The 25444-nt window shown below is 48.3% G+C and overlaps 2 protein-coding genes across 12 annotated transcripts in view; one reads left to right on the forward strand and one right to left on the reverse strand.

The window, feature by feature from the left end:
• Positions 1–24210, reverse strand: LRTM2 (leucine rich repeats and transmembrane domains 2). 4 transcript variants are annotated; one of them, XM_026868381.1, is made up of 5 exons: positions 22782–24210; positions 12044–12175; positions 10424–10585; positions 6152–6742; positions 1–4297 (listed from the first exon to the last, which is right to left on the reverse strand). In XM_026868381.1, the coding sequence occupies exons 3-5, from the start codon at positions 10488–10490 to the stop codon at positions 3843–3845; spliced, it is 1113 nt and encodes a 370-aa protein (XP_026724182.1). In that variant the 5' UTR covers positions 10491–10585; positions 12044–12175; positions 22782–24210; the 3' UTR covers positions 1–3842. The 4 variants fall into 4 exon arrangements, with proteins under 4 accessions (XP_026724182.1, XP_026724184.1, XP_026724185.1 ...); XM_026868383.1 differs by lacking the exon at positions 22782–24210 and adding an exon at positions 12661–13087; XM_026868384.1 differs by lacking the exon at positions 12044–12175.
• CACNA2D4 (calcium voltage-gated channel auxiliary subunit alpha2delta 4) overlaps positions 1–25444 on the forward strand; it is a 130450-nt gene that overhangs the window by 78374 nt on the left and 26632 nt on the right. The gene's annotated exons all lie outside the window — the stretch shown is intronic.

The raw sequence follows: 25444 nt of genomic DNA on the forward strand, positions 1-25444 counted from the left end.
TAGGAAAATACATTCTTTATTATTCTTCTGTAACAACAAGCCAGAAATATAATATACCTTTAAAAATTTTCTGTCTCTTGCCAAAGAAACCTCCATTCAATCATTTAGAAAACCTTGTTGCTCTCCCTCAAACAGTAACGAAAAGAAAAAGAAATTACAAAGTGCCATCTGTTCCCTGCAACAAATGTGCCTGCCTGTACCACGGCGGGTGTGTGGCGAAGGGGAGAGCTGGGGAGCAGAATGGGTGTTTCTGGTGGCCTGCCAGCCCCTACATCGGCCTGACACGTGCCACCCCCAGAAGACCGCCTTCTGAGGGCAGGCACCTGCATGTGGCATTGGTACACCTGTCCATAGCAAAGGGTGTGTTCAGGGGGATTCCCCCTATGCCTAGCCATGCCTGCAGGGAGAATGGGAGTCCCTGTTCCCACACACCAGAGGAACCCATTGCCTGGGTACACAAGGATCACTGGGTCTCGTTCTGTGTCCAGCATCCCACAGGAGAACTTTGTTTCTGACCATGCTGGGTACCATGTTCCCCAGAGTGTCTGCGGGCAGTGCAGCAGCTCAGTCACACTAGGGCAGCCTGTTTTCCAGTTGTGCTAAGGAACAGAGTAAGAGCCTGTTTACAAACAGTGGTATAAAGAGGGCATTTCCCAGTGAACCTTGTTACTCTCCTTTGCGTGAAAGAGGACAGGTCCTTGTCCTTCCAAGCACAGTATTTACTTTCCGGTGGGATTTCCCATAGCAGCCAGCCTTCATGTTTCTTAGGAACTCTCTTTTCTCCCCTTTCCTGGGTGGGTTTCTAAACATAGCAGTCCCTTCTCTAGATTGAGATGAATCCAGACTTTCTGCCTTATAAATGAAAACAAAAAAGAAAGGATGGGTAAGGTCATCATCAGCCTCACAACACAAGATATAGAAAATATTATTAGCAACAAAGAAAAATTGGTCAGGGCAGGAGGAGATCTCAGGGAAAGTGCAGGGAAAGGAGGATTTCACCCCCTCAACCCCTGCGTTGTCCCCTGCCTCCATCCCATTCTTTTTACCTCTAGTCTATCCCCTTGAAAACAATCTCTCTCTCTTGCTCACTCACACGCACACACTCACACACATACACACACACACATATATCGATCCCATTTGTTTTGTGCAATATTTCACCATTATTTGATGCAAGTAAAATATAGATCTATAAATATACCACTCTAACTCAAGTTCCATTTCAAGTATGATTGCGGAGTCCAGTATGGTAAAGGGAGAAGTTCCCCTGAGAGGGAGGTTAGGGAAAGGTTTGGATCCATCAAGAGTATAGTCCTGGCTTGCTGGGAATGTGGAGCAGCAGTAACACGCATATGGAGTCTGCAGTGCACCAGTTCTGCCCTTTAGAGAGGGCTACGGTTGCAGCAGATGGGATGGTTGGAGTGGCTATACAGTGCATGAGAGAAGAATCCTTCCTCCTCACATCTTGCCAGCCCCCCTCCTCCTCCTCCTCTTCCCCACAAGCAGTGTGCTGTGAGTGGGGGTACAATGTGTGCGCACACTTGTGGGTGGACTGCTTCTCCCAGGCTTTCTTCCAGAGCAGCCTGATCATCTGCTTTCTGAGGAACATCCTCCCCTGTCCCATGCATCCCTGTGTCAAAGGGAAGTCATGATAAAACAGTCCACAGTATCCTGTCTCTTTGCCTCTGCTGGCCCTGGATAGGCCAGAAGGGATTTTGCCACTCCATACTTTGATGAAAGACTTGGCATTGTGTGCTCATGGGTCAGTACAACCACCTGTCTGGGACCAGAATGGTCTGAGGAGCTGGTGTGCATCACTTCCAGAGGGATCCAGCAGAAGCAGCGAGCTGTCTGAAGGCATCGGGAACCAGATGGGGAAGGGGGAAGAGGTGATGTGCCCTGGCAGGGTGCACCTGCAGTATGTGCTGGGCTATGAACACAGGTTGCTAGCAAAACACCCTGCAAAGCTGGGCTGACTGTCAGCTTGTTTCCTGATGGCAGGGATCACACCATCCACAGGCACTGCGGATGCACGACCTCCGGTGTCATCTTCCTCGCCCAGGAATACCCACTGTGACGGGTTAGAGCAGGTTACCATGGCAATGTGCGCTTTCCCCTGGAGACAGCATTTTATCCCACTTCCAGTGATACAAAATGAGTCCTTATGTTGAGTTCCTTACTTTTTTTTTCCTCCTTTTTTTATTTTTTTTTCCTGTCAGGTCAGAAAGAGCTAAAGCTAATAGGAGGCACTGCAGTCTGAGGGCTTTAAAATCTGGTAGGGGAAGGTCACCCTGTGTGACAGTGGCAGTGTCCACAGCTGTGTGTGCAGGCACACTCATGCAGCTGTGGGTGGCAGTGAACACAGCAGTGATGGTTAGGGGAGCGTATGTGGGGCATGCTGCCTACTTTGCTGGACCCTTCCTGGGCTCTCCCACCTGTGCCACACTGTGGTCCCGGCTTCAGCTTTCACCTCAAGACCCTCCAAAACTGTGCCCCTTCTCTTCAATCACCCAGCTGCATAACCCAGTGCCATACACCGTGCTTGCCCCTCTGCCAGCCATGCCAGCTCTTGGGTTGTGTGTTGTCTTCTCCTGCCACCTCTCCCTAGGCTCACACTACTCCTCAGCATGGCTTACACTGCCAAGGCTAATAAGCCATCTCCCTCCTCTGGTCTTTACTGATGACCCACTTCTGCTCTGCAAATCAAACATTTCCAGATGGAGGCTTTATATCCTTAGCCTCTCCATTTATCAGTGAAAACATAAAGTAGATAATAATACATCTTACTTTTTCATGCTCTGTACCTATTTCCATAGACTTATGCTGTAACCTTAATAACTTTACCCCTCTCCATCCCCTCCTGCCCATTTCCACTGACTCTGCACTATGGCTGAGATGGTTTTGTTAGCTCCTCAGTGGCAGGGTGCATATATTTTGTCTGAAGCAGAAGGTGCTATGTACTGTTATGATGAGAGTAAGATAAAGTTGCTGGATGTATTCATGGCTGCATGCAGAGGGCAGATCAGCATGGGCATGTGTGTCTCCGCATGTGCAGGTGGGGTGCCTGGATGTCTGGAGCTGGGGCTGTCTCTGTGTGTGTGTTAGGATCCAAATGAGTCAGTGTGGGTGTGTACAGGAGGACGGCTCTGTATCTGTAGTAGGTGACATGTATGTCAGGTCACAGATTTGGACTTCGCCAGTAGCAAAAAGAGGGACATTGTGCTCCCTGACAGTTAGTTTGTTAGAGTGATACAGGTTCTCTTCACCTTTAAAAGTGAGAAGGCAAATCTCCCCCTGACTGTTGTAATCCCCTAAGGACCTTCCCTCCCTTCTGAAGTGCCCTTGGCAGCACTGACTTGTAGTAGGGTGGGCAGTGACCCTAACAGTGAGGCATGGACACTTCTCGTGTCCTGCTCCTCGGACAAGCTTTCACAGAGCTGTGCTCTCTGTTTGCAGAGAGGTCTTGAGAGGATACAGGACAACTCAGGACAGAAGCTGAGAGGATGACACAGGTTCCCAGAAGCTGCCAGCTGCCTCCACAGCAGGCACGCAAGGGAAGCTCTGTGCTAGGGCATGAGGCACAGCAAGCACTCAAGGTCTGACTCTACTTTATTTGTCTGGTAGGGACCAAGGGTGAAAGGGCACAAAAATGGACCTGGGGCAGAGGAACAGAAATTGAGCCAGGTGCCCTGACCCCCCAGAAGCATGTTGCACTACTTGGGTGAGTGGAGCAATAGCACAGTCTGTCTGTCTGTCTGAGAAGATGTATTTTGGGAGGACCCCATGCTTGACTGCTCTCAAGTACCTTTGTTCATTGCTGTCCCTTCCTTCCTAGAAGAGTTTCATGCCACAGAAGAGATTTGTTTTTGCTCTTCATGTTCACCTTCTGTATCACCCATGAGTGGCTGCCTCTTCTTCAGCTCCCGGTGATACTTGGCCATGAGGGAGGCATAGATACACCCATAAGCAGCTGCCACCACCATCATGATGCAAACAATGCCGCAAACTACCCCTGCGATGATCACAGTGCCAATAGCCCTGCGCACGCTCACAGGCCTGTATCGCTGTTTCTGAGGGCATCCCACGCTCGACTCCACTTCTGTTTCTGGGCCTGATTTCGATTTGGAAGGAGTGGGGCTTCCTTTAGTGCAGGGTGGGCCAGTATTGTCCAGCACTGTAGAGCTGTTCTCGTCATCCAGCTGGGAGCAGTAGTTAAACATTTCCATGGGCACCATTCGCATATCCTTCCCTTTCAGCTCCTTGGGCAGGGTGCATGCCAGCTGGTCGATTTTCCCACCTGTCCCAATAGAGATAATAGGAATGAACCACAGCTTCATCCTCATACAGCGACAGCAGAGCTATATCCTCAAGTGGAGTAAGTTCCTATGACTCTGTTCATACCTGCTAAGGATTTGCCCTACAGAAGTCAAGCATAGCAGCATTATGGTTATCAAATGGGGAACTGGTTATAGTAGAGAGGCTACAAAATTCAGTCCCTCATGTGTGAATGCATTGCTGAGTAGAGTATTTAAAGAGCTTCTCCCATCCCCAGAAAGCAGCCATGATCTAGTACAGGTTGTTTCTAGAATTCAAGGGTAACACTGAAGTAAGGAGGTGTTGCAGACCCCCAAGTACTGCCATTTCCTCAGTGATTGTCAAAGGTGGAGGGAGGAAGGAATGGCTGCCCCTCCTTGCACTGGTCAGAAAGAGCACACATGGTACCCTTCAAAACTATTGTTTTGCCTAATTTGGAGACATTTTACATGCCTTAGCTCTCCACAGCTGGAACAGCTTCAACCATGGCAGCTGGCTGGGATGCTTTTGCCTAGTCTGATTTGACAGTAGAGCTCATGGTCCATGATATCTTTCAGGCCAAGACATGAAAGCCCTCTGAAACCATCTATTAAGTCAGCCTCATACTGTGTAGTGAGTTATGTAAGTGTCAGTAGAACCATTTTAGAAAAGGAGAAATTAAATCAAAAAGATAGGACCAGGCTGTATCTTCTCAAAATAACAACAGACATACAGTCCCATCTTCTAACAACTAATCCCTCCCCGCTCTGTGAAAATAGTGACAGATGTTGAAACAAATGCTTGAGCGAGTTTGGGCAATTTCTTTGGAAGGGGGGAAAAAAAGCAAAATTAACTCCATGTGCTTTCCATCAACTCTGTGATATGAGAATCAAGACAGAAAACAAACGGGGAAAAAAAAAAAAAGAGAGAGAGAGAGAGAAAAGCGGCTCTCATATGCTTGTTTGATTCTGCTCACACAAATGCATATTTCAGACTGCAGTGTAGCCATAGGCATAGATAATCTCTTTGCAGCATGACTGTGATCAGCAGGGATGTGACAGCTGACTGTTGCTGTCCACATGATTTGAGACCCTTTCCTACTCATTGGCTCCAGCGACAGAAGGTCAGGCTTTCAGTCGTCATTCCTGTAAAATGTGCCATCTTTCCTGAAAGCGTGCCATCCTGTTGGCATTCCTGCTGAGTGATAAATACCTTTCCAGCCTTCTGTATTTCGAGGAAAAGCTGGAAATACAAACTGGTCAAAAACTGCTTCATTTGAAATGATGGTTTCATAGCCAGTCTGACTTGGGGCCTGGCTTGTTAATTTGAGCTTTATTTTGGGTTTGCCAATATTAGTTGCAGTATTTTCCTAAGTGGCACTGTTTTCTATAGTTCTTTTGTTGAAAGCAAACCTGATGCTTTACAGCCAAATCTGGCTTTTAACTCTCCCAGCCTGAGAAAGAGAATAGGATGGTTATTTTCAAGTGTGAAAAGCATTTCTTCACTTTAGACATAAAGGGTAGGGGAACTCATAATCCTAAAATTTTGTTGCTATTTGAGGAAAGTTCTTTCCCAAGAAAAAGAAAGTAATCTTTCAGATTAGAAACAAAGCAAGGAAATAGGTGATCTGGGGCTGCAGGGGACTTCTCAGCCTGGCAGTGTTGCTCTATGTAGGTGCAGTGGCACTAAACTGTCTCTTAGCATTGTAGCACAGTCCTCATGCTCCTTGTCTAAGATTTGGCATTCAGGTCGGGCTGACCTGCCAGATGTATCTGCTCATGTTTCTTCCCTGCCTGCCTTTGCCTTTCCAAGGAAGACCGTCACTTCTGCACTTGGCTCCCGCTGCGCAAGCACCTACCTCTGTAGGAGAACCACTCCATCCAGTGCTTGAAGTCTCGGAGGTTGCAGTCACATTCCCAGGGGTTATCCCCAACTTGGAGTTGCTGCAGGCTAGTGAGTGGTTCAAAGGTCACCCTGTCCAGACTCTGCAGGCGATTGGACCTGAGAGAGAGGGAGCGAAGAGCAGGCAGGTCATCAAAGATGCCCGAGGGTATCTGGGCTAGGCCGTTGATGGAGAGATCCAGCTGGCGCAGCAGGGCCGTGTGTTGTAGCAAGTCCTTGTCCAAGGCCCGGATGCTGTTGTTCCTCAGCTGGAGCTCCGTGAGGTTCCCCAGGTCACTGAAGATGTTCTGAGGGAGTTGGTCCAAGAAGTTGTTGGATAGATCCAGCCTCTGTAGGGCAGAGAGGTTGGAAAACACTGCTCCCGGCAAGATGCTGAGTTTGTTGTTGAGAAATAGGAAGGTCCTGGTGTTTGTGGGGATGTCTGAGGGGATGGAAGAGAGGCCCAAGCCACTACAGTCCACTTCCAGGTTGCCACTGTTACACTTGCAGGAGGAAGGACAAGCAAAGAAGGACTCGGCAGCACATAGCGACAGCCAACAGCCAAGCACTGGTAGGTGAAAAGCAAGGGAGACAGAGTGCATGTATTAGAGCAGTGCTTTCCCATCCTCACCCATTGCTGCCTTGAGCACATCTATGGCTACAAAAGGGCCCTCACAGCAGGACTCTTCGCCACAATGCCCCACAGTGTAATGAGTTTCCTCACAGCTTCATCTTTTTACTGCTGGCCTGCACCCTGTCAGCAGGACTTTCCTCTTAGCCTTTTTTCACGAGCAAGCAAGTAAATATCCTTCCATTTTCATAAGGAAGTTAGAACAGTGCATCCCAGAGGACTTTGCTGCCAGGTACTAGCGCACTGGAACCTGTCAGAGGAGAATGGAGCAGAGAGTGATGGGAGGTGTCACCTCTGATAAAGGACAGCTCTTTCTAAACAGAGTGGAGAGAGGAAGGACTGGTATATATTTAAGAAGCTCTATTTTTTCAGAAATAGACACATTAAGAAAAATAAAACCAAAACAGCCTACATCACAGTTGTGCTCCTGTGGTTTGAATCCTAAGCTTTGTGATAGATCAGACTCAGGTCTAAGTTAGCCTCTAAACCAGGGTATCATGTGCTTTCCGTATCCACAGTGTGTTGCGTGGGCCTTGTGGCAAGAGGCTTTTTAATGAATTACATTACATTACAAAGGGATGACCAAGAAAGCTGTTAAAAAGTAGAGACCCTAAACCACTGGACATCTGGTACTTGCCACTGCTCTCCAAATAGTTTCTGAATCCCACAGGAATAGCCCCACAAGTATGTCCTCTGACCAAAATTGCCTATAGCAATGGAGTTGAGGAAGAAAATAGCAGGTTGGTAGTTGAAGAAGGGGGTATTAGGAAAAGGGTTAGCACACACCCTCTTTCTCCTGCAGTGTCTCAAAGGTAAAGTTGGACAATCTACAAATCAGCATTTTTTAGAGTTGTTGTGGGATCACCATTCCAGACGTGGGTCCAGAGTCTGTGAATGGTGTCAGGCATTAGTTACGAAGCCTCCCTGAGAGCCAGTGGCTTTTACAACTCTCATTTCTGTGACAAAGAAGCATCAGCAGCAGGAAAGCAAGCTTTCTGCCTCCTGTCATTAGAGGAGTGGGAGTTATGTTTAAGCAGACTATGTAAAACATTTGCATCCCTCATCTTCATTCCTTTTGTGGAATTGAGATTAATTTCTTCAATGTGGGAAGCAAATTCAGCTCTCTCGCTATTTTTTAAGGTGACGAATTTGAGCATTTGACTAAAACTGAAGCAGGTTTGTCTGTACGTCATGCCCTGTCCTCTCCTTTTCTCACTTTTATTCAGAGAAAGCAGTCACTTGGGATTGGTAGCGTCTTTTTAGGGATGAATGGTAGCTAAAGTGGATGCATTTATTGTCTCACCATTCTTTTCTGGACTAGAAACCAGGTTCTTCTGTCCTGATTTTTTCCAAAGAACCATCAAGCAGGTGTTTTGGTTTTTAACCCCAAAGGAATTATGAAAGGACTGCCATAGGAGAGGGAGCTGGTGGAGAATGATGCTCTGGAGAAGCTTTGCCTGGAAAAGCTCTGCGGTCAGATATTCTCTTCCTCTCTTCCCTCATGCTACTGTCTCTAGAGTTTAGTCTGATCCCTAGCCTATTTTTTTTATATCAACTCGTCTTCTGTCAGAGATGCTGCCTTCATACTTAAACCCTGTCATCCTGCATAGGGCCTTTTTGTGTTCCCAGTGATCCCTGTGAGAGTTGGCAGATTTGTGGACTGGTAGCCTAAGGAGAACTACACCGTTTGGATCCTAAGCTATGTGACTTCATTAAGGACCAAGGAATGTGTTCAGAGAGAGTGTCTCAGCACTTTTATTTCATCTATCCTCCACAATTTCTTCAAGAATTTTTTTCTGTCCTACTGTTGAGATCCCAGGTGTACATCAGCCCAGGTTGTGCCAATCTGTGTGGTCTTTTAGTGATAATTATGGATCCTTATGGTGAAATACAAGAGAGATCTTTACCCTAAGCACTCTGTGCTTTCTTGTCATGCAAAGACTGGGGTCAACAGCAGAGATTGCCATGAAAACAGATCATAGCCAGTGGACTGGCACAGTGCAGGTACTGTCTTGCTGTCTGATATTTAATTCCATTCAGAATACATCGCACTCTTGTTTTAGGGAGAGAATTAAAAGAATGGGAGCCAGAGTGGGGAAGGGAGAGAGCCTGTCTTTTCCTGGATGCTTAACAAAAGTACAGTATTAATAATAGATTGACAGCTGTGATGATGAGATAACAGCTGCTTTGTACACCAAGAAAGGCAAGAGCAGACCGTGTGTAATGCTATACAGGTGGCATTCTGTTCAGGGCTTATCTCTCAAAATGCCTACCCACCACCGGCTTCAACTAAGTGGCTGTGGGTTTCCACCAGTAGTATGTATGCTGGCAGCGGCTGTTGGGAACAAAGTCTCAGGCAGCTGGCTGTGGTTATGTTCAGGAACTGGATTTATGCCAAGTTTCTGCAGCCATGTAGGATGTGCCAAAAATCTCTGTTGTTACCCATATATTGCTTTGTGCTCATGGAAATATTTTACTAAAATCATGGAGAGGAGAAGGTCTGATTTCATCTTCAGTCCATGCACGAGGTGCCTCCACTAGGATGTGAGCTGAGACCAAGGAATTTATCGCATTGGTTAGGATGCAGCTCTGTGGGGAAGAGAGGCAGTGAAGCAATAGACAGGACTTGAAGCTGTTTTCCAGCCCTGCAGAAGGATGAGTAGTATGTGTTTTTGTGTTAGGGGAAGATGGAGTTACTTTGTGGGGTGTTTGGTGACTCTAGCAGGTGACAGAAAGCTGATCCAGGTATATCAGATTAATTCAAGACTCAGTAACATTCATTATAAATAATTTATACAGCAGTCAAGTCTGTGAGGATGGATTACAAACAGGCCTGTTTTCTGGAGAAGGAAATAATTCCCCCGGCTTCTTACAGTGGCAACCCCAAATTTGATCAGGGGGCAGGAACAAGGGAAACCACAGACCTTCTCAGTGCCTGCGCATGCAGTAGTGATAGACACTCTTCTCCCTTTCCTCTGCTGCAGTCCCCAGATGCTTCTCTCAAGTGCAGGTACATTCCCTGAAGCCCCACATTGCTCTAGCAGTCTCTGGTCTGCACTCAGGGATACTGTAGCAGATGCCCTGGTCCACTGGGAAGGACCACTGCACAGGCTGAACTTTTACAACTTAATTTAGAAGAGATTATCTTTATTTACTCCTTGATTTTCACTACATGTGGCAGTGCCCAGTAGGAGAATTCTGCATTCACATCCTGCATTGTCTTGACTTCTGCTGTGAAGAGCTGGGAGCCTTGCTCAGCAGCCTATGTATAAACCCCTACCACAGAGAGGAGTCTGCATCTTATGGAATGTCAATCTGAGAAATGTTCGGGGTAGATCTTTGTGTGGTGGTATCTGTCTCGCTGTTTCTCACCTGCCAGGCCCACTGGAATTCAGAAGCAATCATCACTTGCTGTCCCACTTAAAGCCCATCTGCAGCTTTAAAGTCTCGCTCTCTCTCCCAGCTAGCCTGGCCTCTAAAGGAATCAGGAATTAGTTCAAACATCTCCATTCTTAGCTGTCCCTCTCCCCTATTCTTAACCCTGATGTGACCTATTTTCTTTCCACTCCCTTGACAAACATGATCATTATACTTAGCACTTGAGTAGGCATTACTTACGACAAGCCTCTTGCCACCTCATGAGGAACCTGCTCCTCCATCGGTGACCAGCAGTTGTAGGCAGCATTGTTGTCTTCTCCAGCGTGTCTTCACATCCACCAGCCAGCCTGGCACACGGCCCCAAAGGGAGGAGGAATGACCTTGTAGCCTGCCTGCCCAGTCCTGGAGGGGGAGAGCAGAGCGAGGCGGGTGAGGTTCAGTTCCCTGGGTGCAGGATGTGGGGCTGGGCTCAATGTTGTCCTTTCCCCTCCCCAACTAGAGTTTTGCCTTTGAAGCATCAGGTCCGTTTTGAGGAGAGATGGTGGATGTTTCAGGAGGTGCAGCATGACAAAGGCGTGATGTTAATTCACTTTGAACCTTGCAGTGCAGAAATAAGTCCTGATTCACCTAAGTGCTGAAGAGACAAGCCTGTGCTTGAATAGCCTGCTACAGTAGCTACATTAGCCTCACACTCAGGGTTAACCTGATGAATTGCTGAGGTGACCCTGCCAGGGTAGCAGACTCCAGCTTATTCCCTCTTGCCTCCACTCAGGCTGGTACCACCTGTGCATCCTTTCCCTGATGCATGGCTCAGACTCACTGAGGTCTGGGCACCAGCGGCTGACAAGCCACTTCTGTCTGCCCTGTATTCCCTGCCAGCACTTCCTTTCTGTTTTAAGGTAAAACGGATGTGGTGGCTAGAGCAGGACTGAGCAGAGCACAGCTTTAGCTTGGGGATTTCATACTGCAGCAACTGCAGGAGCTGAAGAGCAAGTGAGCCCTAGAGGAGAAGGGAGGACCTGGGGCGGGGGAGACTGAGTGGGAGTGTTGAAAAGAGAGGAATTACATCTTAATTAGAAGAAGGAAAAATGCTTAGTCTAATTAGAAACCCAAAGACCATAAACTCTCCCCTGACAATAAGTGACTGACAACAGGTTCCAACTTCCCTCCTGCTTCCCTTTTGGATACAGGCAAGCAGGAAAAGGGGAGACACCACTGACTCTCCTGGCCCCCTGCTTGCCCTTTGACGTGCCACCCACAGTCACAACAGCAGTTAGATGGACACATTTCAACCAGGGTACAGGAATAAACCATCCTCCATCCCCTCTGATGGGCTCTGACAACATCCACAGCCGTTATTTTAGCTGGGCAATGCACTCCCACCAGGACACTCTCCCCACACACGTGCCAGCTGCTTCCCCTCCCCCAGGCTCCCATGACTGATTTATTTTATATTGGAATGTGAACCACCAGGAAATATTTAAATTAGCATCTCAATGAGCAAGATGAGCAGGTTCAGTGCCTGGACTAGTACATTTTGCAAGGCTATTTAGATCATTTACCCAAATGTCAATGCACCAAATAGATTAACACCTCTCACAGCACCAAAACCAATCCAACCTCCACCTGCTGCAGCCCCCCACTCCCCAAACCGAGCTGGAGCTCTTCCAACTGCAGTCCCCACTGAAAGAGAAGCTGCAACAAATAGCTGTCCCCATTTGGTGCTTGCACCCACCCTGGCCAAGGAGGAGACTTTCAGCCTTCCCCATATCAGTGTCTCCATCCTAAATGCCACCCCTGAAGTCTTCTGTCCCCAGCTGTTGGTATTGATAAGGAGGATGAAAAGCTGCAAGCACTTACCTGGAGGGGCTCTGCCCGCAGCCACTTCCACCTGACTCCCCAGGCAGTGCCAAGTAACAGCCTCTTCCTTCCCTCTCCCTCCTTGACTTTCACTCCCCAGCAGCAGTCTTTCCGTGTGCTCTATTTAACTCCCTACAGCACAGGAATAAACGGCAGAATTAAGCTGACAGCCACAGAGCCTTATCTGCCTGCTGGATAGCGGGAGTCGATCAGCTCCAAATCCCGTTGCTGAATGATCACGTCCTTGCTCTCGGCATCAGGGGCTGCCTGCCACGCTCTGTCTTTCCCTCTTCCCCACCTTCACTCCATCTAACTTTGTCAGGGTTATAGATAGCTCTGTTCCTTGTGCTCTTGCCTTTTGGCTCTGTTTTGTAACACCCCATCTGTATCAGCTGGCTCAGCTCCAATCAGGGGGGCTAAGCTTTAAAAAAAAAAAAAAAAAACACAACAGCTTCCTTGGGTGCTTCGTGACACGGCTTCCCTCTGCAGTCTCCTCTGAGCTCAGGCCCCTGCTCAGGCCATGGGCTGGTGTCTCCCCCACCCTGCTCGCTGCTCTGTGCGATTCAGCCATGCCATCCCCAGGCGACAGTGGGGGGCTGAGAGCAGGGCCAGCATACCCAGGCAATCACCCCCGGTGATGGGGTCAGGGTTTCTACTCCTAGCTCCTTCTGCTCTGGCAGGGCAAGTCCAGCTCTTGCACTCATTTCTGGTACCTCATGGGCACCTCTTTCAGGCAGCACCAAGGCTCAAGCACAGAGTGCAGGGTGGGAGGAGCAGCCGTGTATAAATAAGCCTTTTCCCTATGTTTAGAATTTATTACAGTGCATAGTGATTAACACCTGTTCCGGCTTTAACGCTGTCTCCTGCGCTGCAACATGCACAAAGATGGAGGCGCCCTGATAAACCCAAGATAATTTTAAAAGCATGTCACATAAACACAACACTCCCCGCCCCATAGATAGCAGCCACCCTTTGTGCACTCATACACATGTTTCTAAGACTTAAAAGCAGCTATCTTCATGTACATATGCACATATAGTCACCAATCTAGTTTACATTTACAAATGTCTGCACAGAGTTGGGCTTGCACAAGTACCAGGGACACTTCTGTGACCCATATTTATCAACATCCATGTCTTGCACAAAGCTGCCTGCTTCTCCAAGCATAGCATATGCTCAGGTGGCAGAGCGGTAGATTTGGAATAGGTTCCTGACTGCTGAAGTGCAATAGGCAGTGAGCTTCTGCATTTATACCCTGTATAATTGTATGTTTATGGAGAAATTTTAATTCCAAGGATCCAGAAAAACCCCATTTCTCCCACGCATCTATTGCCCATAAGCACATTAGACCCTTAGTGATTAATATTCTGCAGCCAGGAGAGAGCAAGGAGGCAGAGAGGATTTTTGAGAGTTTCTTTTTTAAAGGTTTTCTCTGACTTGCCTTGAATATTGACTTAATTAGCTGTTCTACTGTGGCCCGAGAGATGCCTTCTGCTCTGCAGAGCATCAGGCCAGATGCGCTCATTGCCAACACAGCTCTGGGAACCCTGTAGTCCTGGGGCAACTAGTACCTGCCCACACCTCAAGGCCCTCCAGAGCACCACCAAACAGCCTGACAGTCAGGGACTTTTCCAGCAGCAAGGACTCTGCCAGACCTAGGAATAGCCCCCATACACCCCCAGCCCAAGAGGAGAGGCACCGTGCCATTCATTCGGAACTAGCATGGCATTGCCTGGGTTTGGGGGCCCAAGGCTGATCTGCATTGCTGGTACTTGGAATGTTCTGAAGTGACCCAAAGACTCCACAAACCAGCCATTCGTCTTCTAGGCTTACTAGATGGTTCCTTCTCCCTGGAGCAACATGTCAGCTAAATGCCCTGTGATCCATGGGACACAGTGTCCAGAGCTTTATTCCACGTGCTTGGAGTTGAATCTCTTTTGCAGATTCTGGAGAAATTAAACAGAGTAGCCTGTGGGGCTGGTGATGGCCTTTTCTTCTTGCTGTTTGATATAGGACAGTAAAAGACAACTTCTTCAGTTTCAGCTCAGAGCAACAGAATGAAATAATCCATTTCTGGCCCATAGACTCCAGTGGCCAAAAATATACTGAACTGAAGTGACAGTTGGACATTTGGCCTGCTGTCAGACTCAAGAGGACTTTCTAATGAGGATTCCCCTAATTAGCTTGAACAGGGTGCTTTCTGCTGGGGGGAATGCTGAGGAGATTGTAGTGAGTCTGCAGCACTTGCCAGGGCATAAAAGCTACAGCAGGCACTATCACTGTCTTGTGCTTCCCTTCTCCGTGCCCAGACACCAGTAATGTTTGCAGTATCACTCTAAAGCCTTAGCTTTCATAAGTCAGGTCCCAAGGAGCTGATATTGTGAGGGTGGGGAGGGTTTCAGTTTACTGCATCCACATACTGTTTTACTAACACTTCCCAGTTCTGTGACACCTTCTATCCAAAGCTTTCCATCTGCTTTACAAACGGCTCTTACCGTGGTTGTAGGTGTTGTTGTTGTTATTTTGTATTTAATGACCTGCAGAAGTAAGGCTGAGGTCGTAGTCAGTAGTGCCTCTGCTCTCTGCTCTAGGTAGGTGGATAAAGCTATCCCATTTTCCAGATGAGGACACTGAGGCTAGAGAGACAGGTGACTCTGTCACTAGGATGAGTCACAGTCAGAAACAGAGTCCAGCTACCTCTGTCTGATTCTCTTCTAGTCCTTTGCACTAACTCTTGGACCATGGCTCAGGGATCCGACTCCATTAACATCCTGGCTTACGATCATTGGCAGGGCATGTGGGTGACCTATATTACAAAAAGGTAGGTAACACAGGCTGCAACAGATGCCAGCGATAAATTATAAGGAAGTACACACAGACATTCATCCCTTCCCCACACTCTCTGACAAGTGATGGCAAAGTCCCCTTCCCCTTTCCAATGCTGAATTGCTTTAGCCTTTATCAGAAAAGCAGCAGGGGCATGCAGGACACTTTATCTTTTTTCCCTCCACTTTCCTTATTACTTTTAGAATTCCTGTTTATTACCATCACCCATAATGTAGGGGGACAGTGGTACCCCAGAGTCCAGTGACTGAAGCATGTTGTTCTGTGTTTGTTCCTTCATCAAACCTTGGGGGAGAAGAATTGGTACACAGAGGGCAGGGAGACTCAGCAGCCATGGGGTATGATCGCAGCAACTGAAAGTTCATGAAGTAACCTGTCTAATGAGTGCTAGGGGGAAATCATGCTCCTGACAGTGAATCCACAAGTGGGTTTAGATGGCATGGAGATGATGCGCATTCTTGGTCCCCCAACAGACCTAGGTCAGTCTAGCAAATTGTTGACCACAAGAGGTCACCTTGTCTCAGCAGCAGCTCCTCATCTGTTGTTTATTTGGACTGCAAAAGCACCCAGAGGTGGCCGCCATGCTCAGCAGTACTGTAGAAATATACAGTGTGTGTCGCTGCCCCAGTGAACTTCTAAGCTAAATAGCTAGGGACTTCATTTCCAGCACTTACTGATTTATTAACACATGTTTTCAGGATTCATTAGTGTTGTGCTGTCACAATCAATGGAAAGCACATTTTAAATTCACACTAGAAGCCCAGCTGCAGAAGAAATGGTGCCATCTGACTTGCAGTGATTGATCACAACTAAGCAAAACACCTCATACAGAAAGCTGTAAAGTAAGTAGAAAGTGTGGAAACCCCACTCAGTATTGTAAAGGACTCTGCCACATTCCTGACTTGGTGTGAATAAAAACCTCACCCTATTCTCTGGGATGTGAAGAGGTCAAAAAGCTTCTGATCTTTGGAATGACACATGTAGGCACCTCTGAAATGCAAATGTGATTGGTGTTAAAAAATGTTTCCTCCCCAAGCCTCTCCAAAAAAAAAGAACTTTATCCCCATTTTACGGAGGTGTAAACTATGATAGAGGTAAAAATGGCTGCTGTGTTTGGCTGACTGAAATTTCATCTGCCCAGCTCTTGATACCTCATCATGAGTCCACATCAGTTCCCTACTCAAGATTTTCAAAACTGCCAAGTCCAGTGCTTGCACAGGATCACCTGGGCTTGTAAATGCTCTCCTGTACTGCAGAGATGATTTGTAGGGCTTATCAAAGTTACACAGAATAAAGGAGTTTTGATGGGGCTTTCCCAAAGTTTCCTGATGGACATGTGACAAAATCAGGAGAGAAGGCAGTTTTCTTGATTTCTCGTCTCATACCTTAACCAGGAAACATTATTTATATCCCAAGCCTCTGTGACCAACACACAATAACAGGACTGGGAGATGTTGGAGGGGCTGGAAATACCAAGGTCATCAGACCCCATCAAACCCTCTGAGAAAGCACAGAGCATCCAAAGGGGACCCAGGGCATGTAGCACTGATGGGAAAGACCCAGATTGCCATGGAGAAGTGGGTTTCCTTGGAAAGCTGTGGAAGCAGGTGGGGAGACCGGGATATCCGACACGGGAGTGACAGGAAAGTCCCAGCACAGAGAGAGTGCGGCATATGGAGGAGGCCCATAACAGCAGCAGGAGGAGAGCTGAGGGGGCAGTTGACAGGAAGAAATCCAGCCATGTGTGTGCCAGCATCTTCCCTGAGTATTATTGAATGCGACAGACCACGTGCATGTTTCCTTCATGCAAAACGGAGGCAGCTGAGAAGGGAAGCGGGTGAGGGAGTGGGAGAGGGACTCAGAGGAGGGACACGTGAGCTGGCTACCCAGTTTCCTCCTCTTTTTCTTGCCACAGAGTGCTGTTTTTGTTCTTCTCACACTATTGGCAAAAATTGGTAAGCGAGTGAGATGTGGAGGGGGGTTCTACATGAACACTGAAATAACATTTTCTGATCCAGCCAGGAACAGTTGGCTGTGGGTGGTGGCTTGTCACCAGCTCTGCCAATTCTAATCCAGATCCCAGTTTTTCTCCTCTCAGCTGTGGAATGAAGAGCCTCCTCTACAACTTTAATTTCCTGCAGGGGTTAATCCCATGGTCAGTAGTAGCTCAGGCCCTTAATCGTTCTATTCAGCCCCTTGACAGAAGGACTGCGGCTGCTCCTGACCGATTCTGACCTGGCAGGTCTGAAGGACGCACCCTTCTGCTCACAGTTCCTCCTTTACACCCCACAAGCATCTTTCATCTCACTGGCATTTAAAATGCTGCTTCAGGCGTCCTGCCAAGCCTACCCCAGGAGTGTGGGTGGGTGGCACACCCCAGGAAGAGGCTCCAGGCAGAGAAGGCAGTTTGGTGGGAGAATCCTGGTTCTGTGGTCCTCATTCCCCTCCCCACCCCACACACAGGTATTTTCCACACTTCTTAGTTGGGTGGTGCTCCAGATCCCAAAATAATCTCTTGGGTTTTTTAGGGGGGTGTTCAACAAGGAGTATATGTATGTACCCACATTTGTGAAGGATTCTGAGATTTCTCAGAGATTTTGAGATGACCCAGTACCTTCCCTGGGTCTCTTATTAGGGACAAAGGATGCAGCAGATCCATAAGAGGGAAGATGCTACCCTGTCTGAGGGGAAAAATATGTTTATATGCACAGAGTAGTAAATGGAGGTGCATCAATTTAGTAGCAAGATAGAAAAATGTAAGTTTTTTTATCAATATAAGCTCTCAGTTCAGAGTTTTGTCCCTGGAGTGCTAGGCTAGATGTCTTTCAAACAGTACAACCAGACTGCTAAGTCAAGACATTTCCAGATCAATACCAGGAAACCCATGTTATATCTTATAGGGGCCAAGGCACTTCAGCCATAAGCCTTTCTCCTTGTGCTTCCTCATTCCTAGAGTCAGGTGAGCTTCTGCAAGCCTGGATACCAAGCACACAAAATGTCCCACACCTGCTTGTTTGCCATCATTCATGTCTGCATTAGCTCCAGAACTGGCTTTGCCTCTTTTCATCGTCTGTATTCTGAAATATGCCAGGGCTCCAAGCTCACTAGCCTTCCTAGTGCTTGACTCTTGTTATTTTTGCTTTTGGTGAAGAAGCCAACATGATGGAGAACTGCTGCCACCTAAGATGCTGAGTGAGAGTCCTTCCCCCTCTTCCTCACCCAGCACCCCTGGCTTCCCTTCCCCAGCCACAGGCCTCTCTGAATCAGACCACAGTCTTCAAGGATAGTGGCTTGCCACTTCAGCAGTTGGAGCAGGATGAGGGAGAGGAGGTAGAAAACACAGTGGGACATGGGAATAACCACTACCATCTCACTTCACAAGCCTATGCCCTTGGCATGTTCACAGGGGCAGGGATCATCCATGCATGCGCAGTGGAGGGGCAGAGCACAAGATGCTAGCAGTAAAAATACTCTCTGCTCTTATCGTAAAGGGATCAGTGACCCAGCATGCACACAGCTCCTGGCAAACCTCCCAAGGAAAGGCTGACTCTCATTGTTAGCACATGATGTGTTTATAGTGAACTCTGAAGGAAACCTTCTTCTGCCTTAGTGAGTTGCATAGATCTGTTTCACTTGGTTGCCACTGTGGTATGAGGTCAGCAGTGCTTCCTGTAAGAGAGAGCCTGGAGCTCTTCTTTCCCTTCCCTATCACCCCTCATCACTTTCCCAGAGCATCCAAGAAGGGCATCCCCACAAGTCCCACACAAACTGCACAGGGTACAGGATACTGCCTGTAGCTCCAGAAGTGCCTGAGGATCTCTGGGACAGACACTCTTCACAAGCTGGGAACATTGCCCATAGCTCAACAAGATGTGGTGACAGCGCTCACAACCCAGAGCTCCAGCCAGGATCCTTGGATGCATCTGAGTTAGTACACCCATCACAGCTGCATACTGCAGAGCTTGCTGAGGCCAGGAAAGGTCTTCAAATCTGATGTGACTTTTTTTCTGGAGGGTTTGCAGCCACAGAAGAGATAAAGGCATGGCAGTGTTCACATCCCATCAACATCACTAGATGCAAGTAATGTGGAGAGCAGGGCCCACCATCAGTCCTCTGCCCCAACACAAGGCACCTCACAGCAAAATCGCAGCAGCAGCACACTGTGTTTTGGGGAACACTGGCAGCAGAGAGCCTCACCAGGAGTAGAAAGAGAGCCCAAGTGTGAGTGCTAAGTCAAGTTGCCTCTTAACAGTTCCTCTCCAGACTCAGGATGTGGTCCTACATTTTATTCCTCATGTGAGAGCATGGTCCATGGGGAAGGAAGCTTTCCAGCTTCCCAGCCTTCTTGAAGTGACGAGGAGCATGGTAGCAGGGCCTGTCTTCAAAGTAACAGCCTTTGCTTGCAGTCAGTCATGAAGTTCAGACTTTCATGGCCCTGCAGTAAATTTAGGTCTCAGTCCTTCCTGTGATGGGTGTGAAGTGTTGCAGTGTATAAAGAATTGAAAGTCTCTTGTTTTCCCATTCATAAAAAAAGAATAAAGAAAGCATCATTTTCTTTTTTTTTTTTTTTTTTTTAAAAAAGACATATGATGAAATATGCCATTTGGCTTGCTAAGCCGAGCACTTGAATGTGAGTCAATACCTGCACAACCTTAATTCAGCCACTTGCATGTATACATTATAACACAGCCTGCTTACCTGAGCAAGTACTGTTTCTTTTTTTCACAGGACCTTGTTCCATACTCAGTGCAAAGAACACATGATACTCAAGCTAACAGTGAGGATGTTGTAATAAATAAAGCTATTTTTATATGGTCAGCATTAAATATTAAACCACAGTTTTGGCAGGTGGCCCCAGTCTATACATTCCTAATTTTGTGGGTGCCCAACACGAGACCCTAGGGGCCATTTTGCGGAACTGCTGAGCACTCACCCCTGTTTTCCAAAATGCTGGCATCTTAGCCAGCATACTGGTACAGTTTTGAGGACTCAATGACAGAGCCAAGAGACCCCAAGCTCTGGTCCTACACCTGCTGCTCCTTCCCCATGTGGCTAAAGGGGAAGTCTCTCTTCTGTTCAAGAGCAAAGAAAATAACCACTCTCTCTTGCCTCATCAGGAGCATAAATTCTCTGTTATCACCTACAAGGCAACTGTAGCAGTGAGCATCTCCAGAACACTGCAAGACAATGAATAATGATGTATTGCCTGCAGGGCTTGGATGGCAGGCAGTAAACAAGTAAAATGGGCACACACTTTGCAGTACCAAAAAAAAAAAAAATCAAACCAGCCCTCCGCTTCACTCCCTGAGCACCATGTAGCCAGTGCTCTGAATGAGGTAGCTTATGAAAATACAGCTTGTGATCCTACCAGTCAGGACTGCAACCCAGTGCAGATGGCATGCTGCCCCCAGTCCCGACATTTCCTAACTTTCAACTGCTTGTTTTTGCAATGTGAATAAAACTGTATTTCACATAATCCCACCCCTCACAGTCTGGAATTGAGCTGGTTTATACAAAAAAAAACCTTCTTGCTATTAAGATACCCTCAGCCACACAGAGCATTTTTGTGAGCCAGCATTTTGGTAATGCCATGGCAGGAATAAGGTATGTATTACAAGGTATTTCCATGCAACAGGGACAGAAACATCCCAGGACTCCAACTCCAGCTTCTTCTCACCGGGAACTGGAATGTGTGTCATGGTGTAGCAAACTGGAGTATTACTCAGCTGGCAGAAGCATCCCAGTATGGTCATTTGAATTATGGCTTGAGCCACCCAGGAGTGGGACAGATGTCAAGCGGTGTAAGCAGCAGCTTGTAACCAAACATGGCAAGTGAAGGAAACTGCCTGGTCTCTCTTCTGAATCAGCAACAGGCAAGTGCTGAATAGTCACTGAAGAACTGCCCAGAAATGCCCTCCCACAGGCTTGAGCCTGTCCCCATTCTGTTCCAGCCTCTGCTGCTCATGGATGCTCCTGCCCAAGTATCCTCATGGCCCTGTGCTGCTGCAGGCCCTCCCTGCTGCATCAAGGCACAGGTCAGCCTTCATCAGGCTCTGTGGTGCTGAAGAGCCTAGAAAATCCTTTCTGCATCAGGCATAGAAAAGCCAGAGGAGGGGCAGAAATCTGAAGTAGCTCGTGAAGATATCTGAGCTGGGAGTGCACCTTGCTGGCATGTGGCATTCACTTTGCTGGAGGCAAGGGTAAAGCTATGATCTGGTATAAAAATTACATAAGAAGGCTTCCCCCCTTTCTCTTCGCAAACAGCCCCTATGCTCAGGATTTACCATAGTTTCTCCGAGTGGGCAAGATACACTAACAGAAGCTGCACTGATGTCTGACAGGGAGACAACTCCCGCAAGCCTTTCACTCATGTGGAATAATTGCCTTGCAAATGTTGTTTGCCCACAGCAGTTAGAGGAAGATCTCCCCCCACCCCCAACAGACCCCAGTGGCAAAGCTCAGAAGAAAAATGGTCTGCAATTCTGGAAAGGCACCCCCTTCTCCTCACTGCTAGAGATGTCCCCTGCTTTGTGACAAGCCCCTGTGTGCCTTTAAGGGTCCCCTTGTCTTTTAAGGGTTTCCTTCTTTAAACCCTGCAATAGCAGCTACTCCAGCCCTTCCCCAAATGAGATCTTCATTTCTCCCTCCATCCTTGGGTGGCAGATCAGGCACTGGCAGCAGAGCAGTGCTGTACCCCACTCACTACCATTGCCATAGAGGATGTGTTGGAGGTGGCACATTCAGGTTACCTGACAGTCCGCATGGCAGGCTTGGGGCCCGGCTCGGTCATGACCTGGTTGGAGCAACAACTCCAAACATTCCCCAAACCAGGAGAGCTCAAATTTTACACATCTCTCTTAATTATCATGAGATACAGTGGCAGTAATAAACTGGGCAGGCAGAGGGAGAAGGCGGGGGCAGAATGCCCTGGGTGGGATGTATATGTGCACGTGTCAGTGCATGTGTATATATGCACACGTGTATATGTGCACACACACATACATATATGCTAACGCTTACATATATACTCCTATCCATAGAAGGCTTCACATCAACTCATTTGGGACTTCATTCTCCCCCTTTCCTTCCAGGCAGGGCTGGAAAAGGCCGTGAAGTTTTTCTGTGCTGTGTTTCACCCCCACCCTCGGTGCTGTGCCTTCCACCCAAAAGTTCAGAAATGTCAGGCTCACCTTGCAGGGATGGTGGAAGCAACTTGGGATTTATTTTTGGCTCTACTTGTGATATAGCATCCTTCACTTCATGTCCTAAGGTCCATGCACTTTGTGTGTGAAATTGTATATGCACACACACACACAATATACACGCCCTCATCTTAAAGCTGTGTATTGAGTGCTGGACCTGTCCAATTTTGGTCCTCACTTCTCCATTTCAGTTTGTTCCTACTAAGACAGGTGAGACCAAAATGATATCCTGCAAAGCCACCATGGGTCAGGTGTGTGGCACCTTGCATGCTGTCCCCTCTCCCAGCCCCACGGAGGGAACATAAGCCAGGGGTCACTGGGACCTGCCCAGTACCTGGTGACCACAGCACCAAGCGCTTCTCTTTAAAGCTGCACCTGAGCTACTGGTGCTGCAACACAAGACACTGGTGCCATTCACAGCTGGGAGAAGTTGCTCCTAGCTGCCTGCACTGAAACTGGACTGGAACCAGTACCACCACCCTCCATGGTGGGTTTGTTGTTCTGACTTATAAGGAAGACCACTGCCCATCAGCCTCACACAACTGCGACTTCTGCACTGTGCCATCTGGCAGACAGTGCTGCCCCTGACCACTGCTCTCCTCCCTGGGGAAGCTGGTTCCTGGGGTCAGCTTCACTGATCTCACATAGCTGGGGATGGGGGGAAAATGCAAAGGAGAGACATCTTTACTTACCTCTCTCGGGCTGGGATGGACCCTCCTGTGAGAATGGCAGCTCTTCCAGCAAACCTGATACAATCCCGAAGCAAATCCAGCAGAAAGTCCCTCCGTTGCTGGCTGGGTTCTTGGTAGACCCTAGCTGGCAGGAGCCCCTCCTAGCCAACCACTCGCTCTGTGTGGAGGGCAGAGGAGCTGCACAGTGAGATGGCAGCGTGGGAAAGGGACTGTAATCCTCCGTAAATAATAAATAGGGGGAGAGGGAAAGAGAGAGAGAGAGGCGGGAGAGGGAGCGATTGCGCGCAGCAAAGTGACAGCTGGGGGTACATCTGTGATGGCAGGAGCACACGCACAGGAGCGCGCACAGAGTGCAGAGGAGTCACCCCGCCAGGCAGGCAGGATCTGCTCTGAAACACCCAGAGGAAGGAGCTCAGGAGGTTTTCATTTCTCTCAACCCATCCTGGAGAAAGAGCAGTTGCTGTCAGTCCCTCTCCCTCCCTCTTCCCCAGCTTGCTGTCATCCCTCTCCGGGTGCCGAGAGCCGAGAGGCACAAGGAGGGGTGAGAAGCTGCGGGGTGGGGGGAGCTCCCCACAGCCCCTCAAGAGGCAGATTGGTCAGGCACAGGTTCTGAGAGGAGGCACCGCGCTGAATGCCTCCTCCCCTCCCTCCATCTCTCCCCTGCCTAGTATGGCTGATGACAATAAACCTGAAGAGAAAGGCGTGAGGAGGGTTTTGTATAGGGGTGAGGTGAGTGGCTGCAGCAAGGGAGAAACCAGGGGGGTTGGGATCAAGGGACCCCTTTCCCACCAGTGCTCCAGAGATGGCAGGGGGCAGGCAGTGCGTCCAACAGAAAGACTTAACTGAGAGATGCCCACGGCGGGCTGGTCGCATCCTGGTCAGCCACAGCAGGTGTCCCCAGCAGCCAAGCACACAGGCTGCTGTAATGCTTCCCTGCTTGGATGCAGCACGACCCAGTGTCTGTTTCCTTGGGGATTCAGGAAAAACTTGAGGAGTGCTGGTAGGGGGTAGTTGGGACAAAGGTGAAAGAGAGGAGCATTTGTACCCATGGTTCGCTCCCCTGAATTTGTTGTGCAGTGGGGAAAGTGTGCTGAGCCAATATGTGCAGAGCAAGTGTCAGATGCAGTTACATCCATGCAGTGACAGAGGCATCCCCTGCCCTCCCCAACACAGCCTGATGGTACAGGGGTGCAGTAAGCACCCAAATTCAGCCCAGTGCCTTTGTCATGCTTCTGTCTGTGCTTTCCCACAGGCTCCTGCAGCCTGCCCTTCCCTGAAATCAGACCCTTCTCTTGCCTTCCTCCAGCTTGCTGAGGACCTTGGTAGTTCACATTTGCAAAAATTACTCTTTTGCTGATACACTTGAACTGCCTCTTCTGTCAGGTGCAGTATCATAAGATATCTTGGTTTGGACTTTTTGTTAATTTAAATTTGCCTAGAAATTATTTTTCAAGAAAAGTTTTTAGGGGATGTCAAATAAAATTTCCAGTGGGGCAGCTCCAATGCTGGCTCAAGAAGGAAAATAGGAATATTTCAGAAATAGGGAATAGGGAATGCAAATGGGCGGTACTAGCAGGGCTGTTCTGCTGCTCTGGCACCTTCTTCCATTTGAATCACAGGTTTTATTTAACCATTGGAGCAGCTGCCATGAAAACAGGTTGTGAGTAGCAAGGTAAATCTTGATAAGCACTCTACAGGATGTAATCTTGCAACTCCTTGTTATGCCTTTTTGTCATGTGGCAGGCCCAAGAATTATATCTTAAGGAAAACTCTTTATGAGAACAGCGTATAGATAATTAAAAAGAGGAGCCAGTGAAGGTGGACAGAGAGACAAGCAGAGGATGAGCTAATGAGGCAGACATGCTCAATGGGGGGATGAGCAGGTAGAGGGGAAGGCTCTTATCTCCACAGTGAATGGCAGCACATGACTCTGGAGAAGGCTAGCCCCAGCTGTGCAGTGGGCACAGCTTGGCTTTGCAGGCAAGGTGTCTGCTGGTGGGAAGTTGTGCACAGCTCTGGGTAGCTCGTCGACATGGTGAAGCAACATCTAACTATGCAAGGTGTGCCGCATTGCTTGTCCTCATGTTTTATTTCATTGCGGGGATGCCACGGTTGCACAAGTTGTTTGCACATTACTAGTAATAAAACTATTAGCCATGGTCTCTCCAAGGACTCTATGGTTGTTGATGTTCTGCACACCAGGGCCACTCACCATTTCACAGACCTCAGATCTTCCTGCTCATACAGCATACTCTTTGCCACCAGGGTGAAAAGCTCATTAACAATCAGTTATACTTTGGAACAAGCAGAGAGGGTTTTATTCCAGTTGTCTCCCTCTCACCTGTGCTGTAGCATCATCCTTAGCTCAGACTGAATCACTGCTTTCCTCCTTTCTCCCTGGCCTCACCAACAGCCTGAAGGCACCCAGGCAACTATTTGTTACTAGCACGGGGAGAGTGTTTGTGACCTGTTTGTCCTCAGCTCCCATGTCTTCCTCAGGTCACCTGAATGTGTGGAAGTTTCTCACAGTTCTTGCTGGGAGCTGCCAATCCACACCAACTGGTGAGGAGTGGTGCTGCCAGGCAGAAGCCTAGAGCAATCCCGCTCGTATGGTTCCCTCAGATGGGTACCATCCATCCAGACAAACCTGGCTGACAGGCAGA

This window comes from Athene cunicularia (genome assembly GCF_003259725.1).
Source record: "Athene cunicularia isolate RWA chromosome 1 unlocalized genomic scaffold, athCun1 chr1_part2, whole genome shotgun sequence".
Lineage (NCBI taxonomy): Eukaryota > Metazoa > Chordata > Aves > Strigiformes > Strigidae > Athene > Athene cunicularia.

Bases quoted from the DNA above. Each gene is read 5' to 3' on its own strand.
- LRTM2 (XM_026868384.1), bottom strand. From the start codon at position 10,490: ATGCTGCCTACAACTGCTGGTCACCGATGGAGGAGCAGGTTCCTCATG. The intron at 6,743-10,423 runs GTAAGTAATGCC...TTCACCTACCAG, and splicing joins GAGGTGGCAAGAGGCTTGTC to TGCTTGGCTGTTGGCTGTCG. The intron at 4,298-6,151 runs GTAGGTGCTTGC...CTATTGGGACAG, and splicing joins GGAGTGGTTCTCCTACAGAG to GTGGGAAAATCGACCAGCTG.